General features: G+C 38.6%; 1 protein-coding gene across 4 annotated transcripts in view; it reads left to right on the forward strand.

Annotated features, from left to right (window-relative positions):
* rnf130 (ring finger protein 130) overlaps positions 1–12,184 on the forward strand; it is a 148,017-nt gene that overhangs the window by 57,184 nt on the left and 78,649 nt on the right. For all 4 annotated transcript variants that reach the window (XM_052015212.1, XM_052015216.1, XM_052015211.1 and 1 more), the window contains exon 3: positions 11,561–11,632. In XM_052015212.1, the coding sequence (XP_051871172.1) occupies positions 11,561–11,632 (72 nt within the window). The remainder of the gene's footprint in view (positions 1–11,560; positions 11,633–12,184) is intronic.

Genomic DNA, 12,184 nt, shown 5'->3' on the forward strand with positions numbered 1-12,184 from the left:
TCCCATTGCCTTAATTTTCTGAATTAGCCTACCATGAGGGACTTTGTTGAATGCTTTACTGAAGTCTATATATATATATATATATATATATATATATATATAACACATATATTTTTATATATATATAGTGAATGTTTTATCTATCTATATCTATATATATAGATATAGATATATAAAAAAAACATTCACTGCCCTACCCTCATCAATCATCTTCGTCAACTACCCAAAAATACTCAGTTGTTCTTAAGACACGACTTCCCCTCACATAAAATCATGCTATCCCTAATGAGTCTATGCCTTTCCAAATGCGAGTAAATCCTACCCCCAAGAATCTTCTCCACTAATTTCCCTACCACTGATGTAAGCCTGTAATTTGCCGAATTATACCCATTGTCCATCTTAAACAAAAGAACAACAGTTGCTTCAAAGCCATAATTCAACATCTCATAGAAACATAGAAAACCTACAGCACAATTCAGGCCCTTCGGCCCACAAAGCTGTGCTGAACATGTCCCTACCTTAGAGACCCATAGCCCTCTATTTTTCTGAGCTCCATGTACCTATCCAAAAGTCTCTTAAAAGACCCTATCGTATCCGCCTCCACCACCATTGCTGGTAGCCCATTCCACGCGCTCACCACTCTCTGAGTAAAAACTTACCCCTGACATCTCTTACCCCTGTCATTTCTTTATTTTGGGGATCTGAGACTTTTCAATATCTGTGCATTGAAAAAACTGGTGTAGAATATGTCAATGATCCATTTGGGTGAAGAAAGTGACATTTTGTTTAACTTGTGGAACAATTGCTGGTCATCCTACTGTGAAAGAAGTATACTAAATTAGGTGTTTTTAAAGCTGAAACACAATTGCATTATGAAACTTCCATGAAACTAAATTGCTGTATGTATCCAACAAGGTACTACGGTTCACTAATTTGAAGGCTGTTAATCCTTTATTTGCATCCTCCCTCCACCAAACTACAACCCCCTTGTCCTCCCATTCCTTCCCCCCCCTCTCCCCCACACGCATGCACTCATTTCTCCCAGAGCAATCTTATTCACATCTTATTCACATCTTATCCTTTTTGGGAAGTTGAAATAAGTAGGTTCATGGGCATTTTCACACACATTATCTAGCTATGAAGTAGCCAAGAAGAAACATGGGAAAGCTGCACTGCTCAGAAAACATCCTTCTGCTTGTTTAAAGTTTGGTCAAAGGACAAATGAGCTTTATGGGCTGGAGGAAGAATGGCAGCATGTTTGTGGAAATCTTGATGCATTTTCTTGACTGCTTATTGCTTTAGATTTGTAATGTGTCAGCAATTACCATTTTACTTATGATATCAGTTCTGCTCAAAATAGTTCATTAAATTTTGCCATTTAAATCTGACTTTAATTTTTCCATTTTTGTAAGCAGCTTCCAAAATCACAAAAGTAATTCCTCATTTTGCTTCCTTATCGAGTCGTAGAGTAAGACAGCACAGAAACAAGCCCTTTGGCCCGACTGGTCCATGCCAACCAAGATTTCCATCTAAGCTGGTCCCATTTCCCTGTGTTTGGCCCATATCCCTCTAAACCTTTCCTATCCATGTACCTGTCCAAGGACCTTCTAAATGTTGTTATCAGACCTGCTTCAACCACTCCTCCTGGCAGCTCATTCCGTATACTCACCATCCGCTGGGTGGAAAAAGGTAATTGGGCAATAAGGTCTGCATGCAATACTCCATGTGCAGTGTAACCAAAGTCTTATGACTACCTAACTCCTGTACTCGCTGCCCCGACCAATGAAGGCAAGCATGCCATACACCTTCTTTACCATTCTATCTACTTGCATTGCCACTTTCAGGGAGGTATGGACTTGGATCTCAAGATTCCCCTGTATATCAGTGCTGTTAAAGGTCCTGACTGTATACTTTCCCCTTACATTTGACCTCCCAAAGTGCAACACTTCACACTTGCCCGGATTAAACTCCACCTGCCATTTATCTGCCTATAACTAACTGATCTATATCATGCTGTATCCTTTGACGATCTTCTTCACTGTCCACAACTCTACCGATATTTGTGTTATCTGCAGACTTACTAAACAGCCCATTTACATTTTCATCCATTTATATATAATACAAACAGCAGAGGTCCCAGCACTGATCCCTGCAAAACACCACTAGTCACAGACCTCCACCCAGAACAACATCTTTCCATCACTACCCTCTATCTTCTATGGGCAAGTTAACTCAAATTTGGCTGGACCCAAATTTGGATGTTTCCTACCTGTTGCTTGGATTATGGTGGAGATGTACCAATCAGCTAAGGCTGAGCAAATTTCCTTTAGCCACTTTCTTACTTTTAACATCCAAATCTTGAACGTTGATGCAATATTTTGCAAATCCTAAATATTTCCAATATATTTAAATGTATGTTCATTTAAGTAGGTTAGGATCCATGCAAGAAACAAAGAAGATTAAAGAATAAGGAACCACCATTTAGAAAAAATCTAGAAGTATATTTATACTTGTATCTTGGAAGGGAACACTGACTGTAGTGTGACATTTGTTGCCAGCATTAGATTGTGATGTAGCTACCAGGAACTATACTAGTTATGGCATAAGTCCTCTTTGATGCAGTGCCTTTAAAGGGAACTGACATTGCTTTAACAAAATATTGGAAGGGATAGGAATTCAGTGTTTATTAGCTTGAATGCATGATCTCAGTGGTAGATAGATGTGAAGTTTAATTTTTTACTGTGCAACTTGACAACTGTTCAGATTAAATGGCTGACTGGCAATAGCAGATAGTTCCTGCAGATAACTTCACAGCAGGCCATTTATGGTCAACTTTTGGCCCCACTGCAAAATAGTATTGTCTGTGGTCTCGAATTATCTTGTGTTACAGGAAGTGAAAATATGCTGATTCCATCTTCTTTCCTTCCACTAAGTGCCTTTTCTGCTGGCTGGGTTGGAGTAGATTTTTCATCAAAGAGCAATCTGCGGATCACTCACTCCTCAGCTAAAGCTGTACGATAATAATAAAAAAAAACAAAAGATTTAGTTGAAGTGAGTCTTAGAACATAGAACAGTACAGCACAGGAACAAGTCCTTTGGCCCACGATGTCTGTGTCGACCACAATGCCAATTTGAACTCCACATTTGCCTGCCCATGGTCTATATCCTACCATTCCCTACCTGTTCATATGCCTGTCTAAACGTCTCTTAAACATTTATATTGGTATCTGCTTCCACCACTTCCCTGGCAGCTCATTCCAGGTACCTACCATTCTCTTTTGTCTCATAAGTCTCCTTCTTACCTTAAAGCTATGCCCTGTAGTATGTGACATTTCCACCCTGGGGGGAAAGACTCTGACTATCCACCCTATCTATGCCTGTCATGATTTTATATACTCCTATGATTTTGCCCCTTAGCCTCTGCTCCAGAAAAAAGCAATCCAAGTATGCCCAATCTCTCCTTGTATCTAATACTCTAATCCAAGCAACATCCCGATGAACCTCTTCTGCACCCTCTCCAAAGCTTCACATCCTTCTTGTAATGTGGCAACCAGAACTGCACACAATACTCCAAACGTGGCCTATTATACAGCTGCAACATGACTTCCCGACTTTTATATACTCAACAACTTGTCCGATAAAGGTAAGTGTGCCTTATGCCGTCTTTACCAGCCTATTCAGTTGTGTTGCCACATTCAGGGATCTATGGACTTGCACTCCAAGATCCCTCTGTACATCAGTGCTCCAAAGGGTCCTGCTATATTTACTCTATACTTTTCTCTTGCATTTGAGGTTCCAAAGTGCAACACCTCACACTTGTCCGGATTAAATTCCATCTACCATTTCTCCACCCATCTATATCCTGCTGTATCCTTTGACAACCTTCCTCACTATCCACAGCTCTGACAATTTTCATGTCTCCTGCAAACTTATTAATCAGCCCTTCAAATGTCTTAAAAAATATATATTCAATTTTTAGGATTTTTGGAAAGTAAACTGCAAGTAAGATAATAAGAACAAAAGAAACATTAAGAAACAGGAACAGAAGTAAACCTTTCAACCTCTTGAGTCTGCTCTGCCATTTAATAAGAGCATGGTTGATCCAATCTTGGCCTCGATATAACCCTCCCTGTGACCACTGATTTGGGTGCTCTGTTTTCGTCTTGCATCCCAAAGACGTATTGCTAGGTTAAATAGCTTTCAAATAGGTAAGTGGCAAAAAGAATCAAAAAGAGACGTGAGAGAGAATAAGTGGTAGGGCTACAGGAAAGTCAGGGGGAAGGGGTAATTGCTGGGAGTCGACATGGATCCATTGGTCGAATAGCCTTCTTTTGTATAGTGATATTTAAGTTGTTTTTGGCAGTTGTGTTTCCAGGCACCAGGAGCTGTGATTTGTCACTTTTCTTTTTGCATCATCTTCCTTAACCTGAACATCAACATAATGTCAGTGATGTATAAGTGGAGTATGTTTTGTGCACCTGCACTGGATTAGTAGGAGTGTGCCTAAATTTTTAAAAAAGTCATGTGCTTTTCTTGGGAATTGGGGCAGTTTCTTTGTTTTATACAGAATTTATCCGTACTCCCATGCCTAATAGATATTTGGGAAAGGGGAGTATGGCATTATTTTTCCTGATTCCTACACTCTGCTTGTTGCCTCTACGGAGCAGTGTGCCTGATAGAGCTTGCTTGTGGAGTGGCCATTTCATAAGCTGGAGAATTGAGTCGGCGTTCCCTAAATGCCCTGTTGATAGGTTATTACAGTACACACCAGCCAGTATAATTCTCTGAATTTCTTCTCTCTATAATTCTTTTGATTTGCATTAAATTGAGTGGAGGGACAAACTGATGCCTTAAAGAGTTAGCAATTTGTGCAATTCCAGTGGATCAATAGGATTATTAAACATTGGGGAACCAAGGATCAATTTGGAAGTTTAAAAAGTACATGTCTCCCTTAATTTAGCATTGGTCAAAGGATTGATGTGACAGAGACACAAAAGACAAAATGGTTTACTTTTGCTCTAACGATTGTACAAGTACAGAGGAAGAATTTTCATAATTCATCTCTGTCAGAACATTTCTATCATTATACTGAGACATCAAACTCAGCACAAAGTGATCCCTGCCCTTTGATGTGCTTCTGAGACTCAGGCTACCTGTAGCTGGGACCTTAATATTCTGGAGAGATAAAAGCCCTCTCTTAAAATTCCAGTTTCATTAGTAGGACACGTGAACCAACATCAACATCCAGTCCCAGCCAACATCTGCCGTATTAAGGTCCTGATTACACTCAGTCAAATCTTTTGGGCAAGATACATTGTTCACATGCCCAACACCAGAATTCTGGAACAGACACTCTTTTTGTTGCAGAGCTGGGAATAGAGACTGCCAGGCAGACAGAGGAAAGGATTCAAGGGTGTCCTCAAAGCCTCCTTGCCAAAAGTGCAGTATCTCCATCAATTCCTGGGAAATTCTGGCCATGACTGCTCAAAAAGGAAAAGGAGCATTTGGGTTGGCATTGAAAACCTTAAATCCATGCATCAGGAGTATGCAAAAGCCCAGCGTAAATGGCAGAAGACGTACATCACCTGAGAAACTCACCACTTGACCATCTGGTCAGCCATGTCCTCCCCCTGTGTAATAGAGTATGCAGATTGGCCTCATCAGTCACCTCAGAATCTGTAGAATGGAGAACCAAACCGACTATGATGAGATTGATCATTTGCTTCAGTTTAGAGGTTCTATTAATTTCAGCTTTACTGAGGTCTTATTTCATTATGTGGACTGATACTTAAGCATAATGCTGAAAATCTACCTGCTCTTTCTGGTGTTGGACAGGTTCAGTGCGTCCATTTAGTGATGTGACATTCATGGGTCTGTTTTCATGGAGATTCCCAAAGGAATTAGGGGAACTACACCTGAAGGTATCTTGGACAGGAACAAAGTTGGTATATTTTAGAGTTGGCTCACCACATCCATGCTGTCCTTTTTGTCCATCGACACTAATCACATTTGCCCGCATTAGGCCCATATCCTTCTCCGCCTTGCCCATTCAAGTGCCCATTTAACTGTTTCTCAAATGTAGGAATTGTATCTGATTCCACCACCACCTCTGGTAACGAGTTCCAGATATCTACCAGTCTCTATTTTAAAAATAACTTTCCTATTGAATCCCCTTTAAAATACCTTCCTCTCATCTTAAGCCTGTGCCGCCTTGTTTTTGATACCCCTACCATGGGAAAACTATTCTGACTATCTAACTACCCTATCTATGCCTCTGTCAGGTCACCCTCAGCCTCCAAGGAAGGCAGGCCTCTCCCCTTAATTGAAGTCCTCCAATCTATGCAACATCACACTTAATCTCTGCACTCTGTCCAGCACAACCACATCCTTATGTTGGTTTATTTTTAAACAAAGAGTCAAGAAGGGTTAAGATTCCTCTCTCCAAAATGGAAAAAGGAGAGAATAGTTCTTTAAAAAAGAGGCTCTCCAAAACTCATTCCACTTTTGCTGATTTGTTTTTATTTTCAGTGTAGTTTCTCTTCTCTATTTTTTTGTTTTCTGACTTGGTCTTTTCGTTGGCTCAGTTAGCTTATTGCTGCGCAACTTGTCATTTTTATATTTACAACAACAATTTACTTTTATGTCACACTTGTAATGTTGTAAGATATCCTAAGGCACTTCATACAGTATTGTAACAGAATTTTACGCCAAGGCACGTGAGCTATCAGGATAAATAACAAATATATAAAATGACTGACGTTCTCAACATTTTAATCTGACAGAGAAAAAGAGAGAAGTTTAAGGAGAAAAGTCCAGAAGGCAAGGCAACAGAAAGCATGGCTGCCTTGATTCAGTGTTTAAAATCAGGAATGTTAAGGGATCAAATTTCAAAGCAAATATCTTTAAAACTTTTCGTGTTGGAGGAGGCTAGAACGAGTGAGGATTTTAAAACAAGGATGAGAATTTTTCACTTGAGACTCAGCAATGGGCTAATATTCATAGTGAGCAAGATAGGTGAATGCAACTTGTACATGCAGTATAGATTTAAGTATACCAAAGTTTAACAATTGAAGAAGTTGGATAGCCAGCCAAGAATAGACAAGATTATGGGTAGATAAAAGAGTCTGCAGATTACTGGTAGCAAAGGTATGGATGAGAATTTCAGCGGTCGATCAGCTGAGATAGGAAGGGGTGGAGTTGGGTGGCTCCAGAGAGAAGTTGGTGGTCTTGATGAAACAGCAATATAACCTAATTAAAAATTCAATGGAATATTTGTATTTACCACGGGGAATAGGATATGGAATGGAGAATACAGATTCACCGGCATTATTCCAATGCTAAAATTATGAGAACATGGTTTGTAGACAAAGTTTATATTTTCTTAATTACAAAATATATAGTGATATTATTGAGGTTTTTAAGTTATTCACAGTGCTTGGAGTAGAGAAATAGAACTATTTCTTCCGGCTAGATTGCCTGGGATATAGGAGCATATCCTTACATTAGGGATAACTTTGAGAACTGTTTCGACACACGAAGGATGGCAAAAATCTGGATCTTGCACCCCTCGAAAGTTGTTGAGGCTGGAGGGGGGATATAATTTCAAAAACTGAAATTGCTGTATTTTTGTTAAGCAAAGGTTTAAGGATTAATCCCAAAACGGATTAGATATGATCTCATTAAGTGACAGATCAGCCTTGAGGGCCTATGATGTCTTCCTGCCACATTCTGTTTTTGACTCCTTCTTCAAGTACCACTCAGTTGTTTTCTGTAGTCATTCACTTGATTGCTGCTGTGCTTTGCAAAATAGCACCTACCATTTCTGTGTAGTTGTTGCTTTGAAATATCATGGCACTAGATAAATATCACCTTTGCTTGCTTTTTATACATGCCCAAATATAAACTATGATAAAATTTTAATACTGAACACAACACCAGCTTGTTGGGGACTCCAGTCATTCTAAAACTTCTGGCATTCTGCCAATTGTTTCAGTGCCTTTGATTGTGTATAGAAGTGGATCTGATTGGTAAAAGAAAATTATAACTGTACAAACTTTGACTGTTTCATGATAGCTTTTTCAATATTTGGCACCTTACCAACGTGTGCTCAATGCAAATAATAAGTGAGTAGCTGGGCAATACATACTAGACAGGTTCATTTTTGGGTCTGTGCCACAGCTGATTTCAGCAGGGGGATTGTAATTATGCATAGTAGGCTACTGCTACGTGCAGAGGAAAGTTGGCTAGTTTTCCAGTCCTACCTGAAATCTGTGTGTGCTTGCTGAAGAGGAGGGATTTTGATCAGTTGTAAACCTTTGATCAGATAGCCCAGCCAATCATTGTGGCCATTTCAACAAAAAGCTGGAGGGCAACCAGCCCTCACAAAACTTTAGGCAGGCAGGAAATATATGGTATTGGTATTAATTTGGGAGAAACTTTTTGCATTGTGCAAATGCCTGGAATCCAACTTGTGAGACAGTTGTTGGCGCAAAGAGCATATGTGAAGGAAACCCAATGAGGGAAATGCATGGGAAACATGATGGGGGCAGGCATGGTAGTGTAGCGGTTAGCATAACGGTTTACAGCACCGGCGACCTGGGTTCAATTCCGGCCGCTGTCTGTAAGGAGTTTGTACGTTCTTCCTGTGTCTGCGTGGGTTTCCTCTGGATGCTCCGGTTTCCTCCACATTCCAAAGACGTACGGGTTAGGAAGTTGTGGGCATGCTCTGTTGGCGCCAGAAGCGTGGTGACACAACACAAAAGATGCATTTTACTTTGTGTTTCGATGTACATGTGACTAATAAAAAAATCTTATCTTAGAAGTTTATGAACTAGCTTACACATAGTCACCACATTGCTGAAAGGCCAGGAACATAGGGGAGAAAAACAGGAAGGAAGGATACAAAACTACTCTTACTTCTCTTTCATTTCACTAGCTTTTGACTCTTTGGTAAATATGTAGACAACATTGAGGTTTGGAAACAGTGCCATCAGATGAGAAATTCAGTGTAGATCTTTATTCACATAACTTTCAACAGTTGCTAGAGATTGTATCCTAGCTGTATTTAGCCCTTTGATTTCATATCTGGCGATGGAGAGGGGGTTGAGGGGGGTGGAATGGGAGGCTTTTTTCACAGAAAGCAATACTCATTTGCTTAGGATCATGGAAAGTGGCTAGGAAATACATCATAATCCAAGAATCTTCCCCAATAAACAATTAACAGATTTCCCAACATGTTTTTTTTAAATCCTGTTTTTAGAACTTTAATTGTATCAAAAGACCAACTTTTCACCCTTAAAGCATACATATTTTTAACTGACAAATTTTTCTGATAAGATTTTGTAATTTTAGAATGTTACATAATTTTGATGGAATAAAAATCATTACTCTGGGCTAAATTGTTATCATTGTATTTAAAAGAAATGAGTTAGAAAACGTTTTGGGCTATAATTTTTCCAGTGTAAAATCAAAAAAACGAAAAAGCATACTTTCATTCTATGTTGCAAAACCTATCATGTACCCATGTTGTTAAACCTGTCCAAATGCTGTGCATGGTCATAGGATAATTGTAACTGAGGTAAGGCATTTGATCCTTCTTGCTTCATCCAGTCTTCCCATTACAGCTTATTAAATTTTAATTGATTCCAAAATTTCTGTCTGCATTTCTCAGAATTTGTCATCTGCTTATTCCACATGTTGATCAACCTATATAAAAAAAATTTCTGATGCCAATCATAAAATTATCCATTGCTCATTTAAACCCAGCCATACAGCCCCCAGTTCTACTCCACAATTTAATATAAAATAATATTTAAGCTTATTTTTGTACTGTTTTAAAAATCATTTGCAAATGCCTTTCTTAAGATTAAATATCCCAAGTTTCTCCCATCTTTCCTCATAACCAAGGCTGGATTTGGACTGGTAAATGTTGTCTGCATTGTCTTGATTATTTCTGAAAGCAACCAAAAGGAATGTAGTATTTAAAGTGCAACCTGGACAGGAAATTGTGTGGGAAAACAAGGTATCACCATATCCATGTATCATGCCAGAAAAGTCTCCTAATCATTAAATATGGTGCAGTACTATAATATATTTATACGTGGTACTTTATCACAGTATATTATTTAAACACATATAAGATGAGTGTTCTAATATAAGATTTCAGAGGTTACTTTTTGTAACTTCACACTTTTGATATCGGAGGATGATTCATTCTTGTATAATCATACTGAGCAAAATTGTAGCTTGAGTGTTATGAAGAGTAATTTTTCAGGTTAGAAGTAACTCTTTCATTAAATCTGCCTTTGGTGTAACTAGGAAGTTTCTCATCGCTGGTTGTGTAGGTATAGGATACTGTATGTCCTCCCACCACTTCGGTTAATATTTAAGGAGAATTCAGAAAAATATTATGGTGCTGTTTGATTTATGTTGCCAATAGGGAATTGTATTGAAATTTTGTAAGTTATCTTTACGACATTTATGAAAGGAAATAATTAAACAGAAAACCAGAATATGGGTTACTTTTTAGTGCAAAAAGTGGATGTCACGTGTCCCAAAATAATTAATTATTCATGCAGTGCCCCAAACATTAATAAAAACAATGAAGGAATTTCACAGTAGCTGACTTTATACATTGCTCCTCCTGCATAGGACACATTAAGTCAGCTTGAAACTGGAAACATCTAGTGAGCCATATCCAAGTATCAAAATCAGCTAATCTAATTGGACTCCAGATTACAACCTGGCATTTTGTCAGATGTCTAACAGAAATTATTTTAAATATTTTCACATTCTATAACATTTTGTTTTTCTTGGTTTTGCCTTTTAGTCAATGTTCAAAATGTTCGATACTTTTAAGGTACTTTGATACAATTAACTCGATTATAGTTTATAGATCAGAATGTATCATCAATTTTGCAGAAGAGTGACGGCTGTCAGCACCAGCAAATGGACACTCCTTTTTGATTTCAGGAAACAGCTTCTGCTGCACTGCAGATCTGGCTGCTGAGTTTGGTAGCCACAACTTCAATTCATTGGCTTTCCTCCTCCAACCTCCACCACCCTACCACCTCCCCACTGCCAACCAACTTTTCTGTAATGATTCTGTAAGGAAAATAAAATTGGAATATGTTATTCATCTGGAAATGCTACAGTCATTTAAAAAATTTCTCTTTCCTGTATTTAGCTACCAACTCTTTTTAAAGTCTTTAACTTATGGGGGCCTTCACAGCTAAGCAATCATCTTCATCTACCAGGGATCACAGGAGTCCTAGTCTGTATCTGCCTGCCTAAACTAGAGGGCTGGTATGTTGGAGGACCTGTAATGCCATCCTGATTAAGAGTGGCTGTTTCAGCTCAGCGCGGTCTAAATTATAGATCCTTAGAAATAAGTGTTGACAGTGCTGTCTTAATTGAATGATTAAATGAATAATTTTCCCTTTAGGTAAAATTAGACAATTTTTTTTCAGAAATCAGTAATGTGTTTTTAGCCTTGCATTTTTCTTTTCAAATTAAACATGGTGTTAATATTAATTTTCTCTGTTTACTTGCATAAATCTAGCGTCAATTGGGAGATGTTGCCAATAAAGCTATCAGGAAGCTAACCACAAGAACAGTTAAAAGGGGAGATAAGGTAAGTGGTGATATTGACACTCCACTTCTGTTGCTAAATTGTTATATTTTTTTAGTTGTGTTGAAATAAGCCAAGGCTCAATACCTAATGCCACTTTGCTTAGTCAGCCCACGTAGGGTATGTATGCAATTCTAGCTCATTCAAGAGCAAACTGAGTGAGAATGACTGCATAAGGTGAAATAAGGGAAGAAGAATTTAGTACTATTTAATGTCACAGATTGATCTGGCTGAGTTAGTGGAACATAAGAACTCTGAAATCTGGAAGTCTAGATCATTATGGCACATTCAGCCCATCAGGCCTGTCCTGTATGTTTAAAAGAGCTAGACAGTTATCCCACTGCCCAGCTCTTTGGGAGAGCCCTGAAAATATTTTCATGTTGTGGACTTAGAGCACACTTCTATTAACAAATCCATTAAGTAAGCTGAATTTGCTCTGTCATACTTGTGTAGATCCCTTGTTTCTTGCCACTACAAAGCTGTAGCTAATATTGTTTTGTCTTGACTATATTTCTTCTACTGGAAGCAGTCAAGCAGTTCTTCAGTGTTAAAAAT

The sequence above is a fragment of the Pristis pectinata genome, chromosome 4 (assembly GCF_009764475.1).
Source record: "Pristis pectinata isolate sPriPec2 chromosome 4, sPriPec2.1.pri, whole genome shotgun sequence".
Classification (NCBI taxonomy): domain Eukaryota; kingdom Metazoa; phylum Chordata; class Chondrichthyes; order Rhinopristiformes; family Pristidae; genus Pristis; species Pristis pectinata.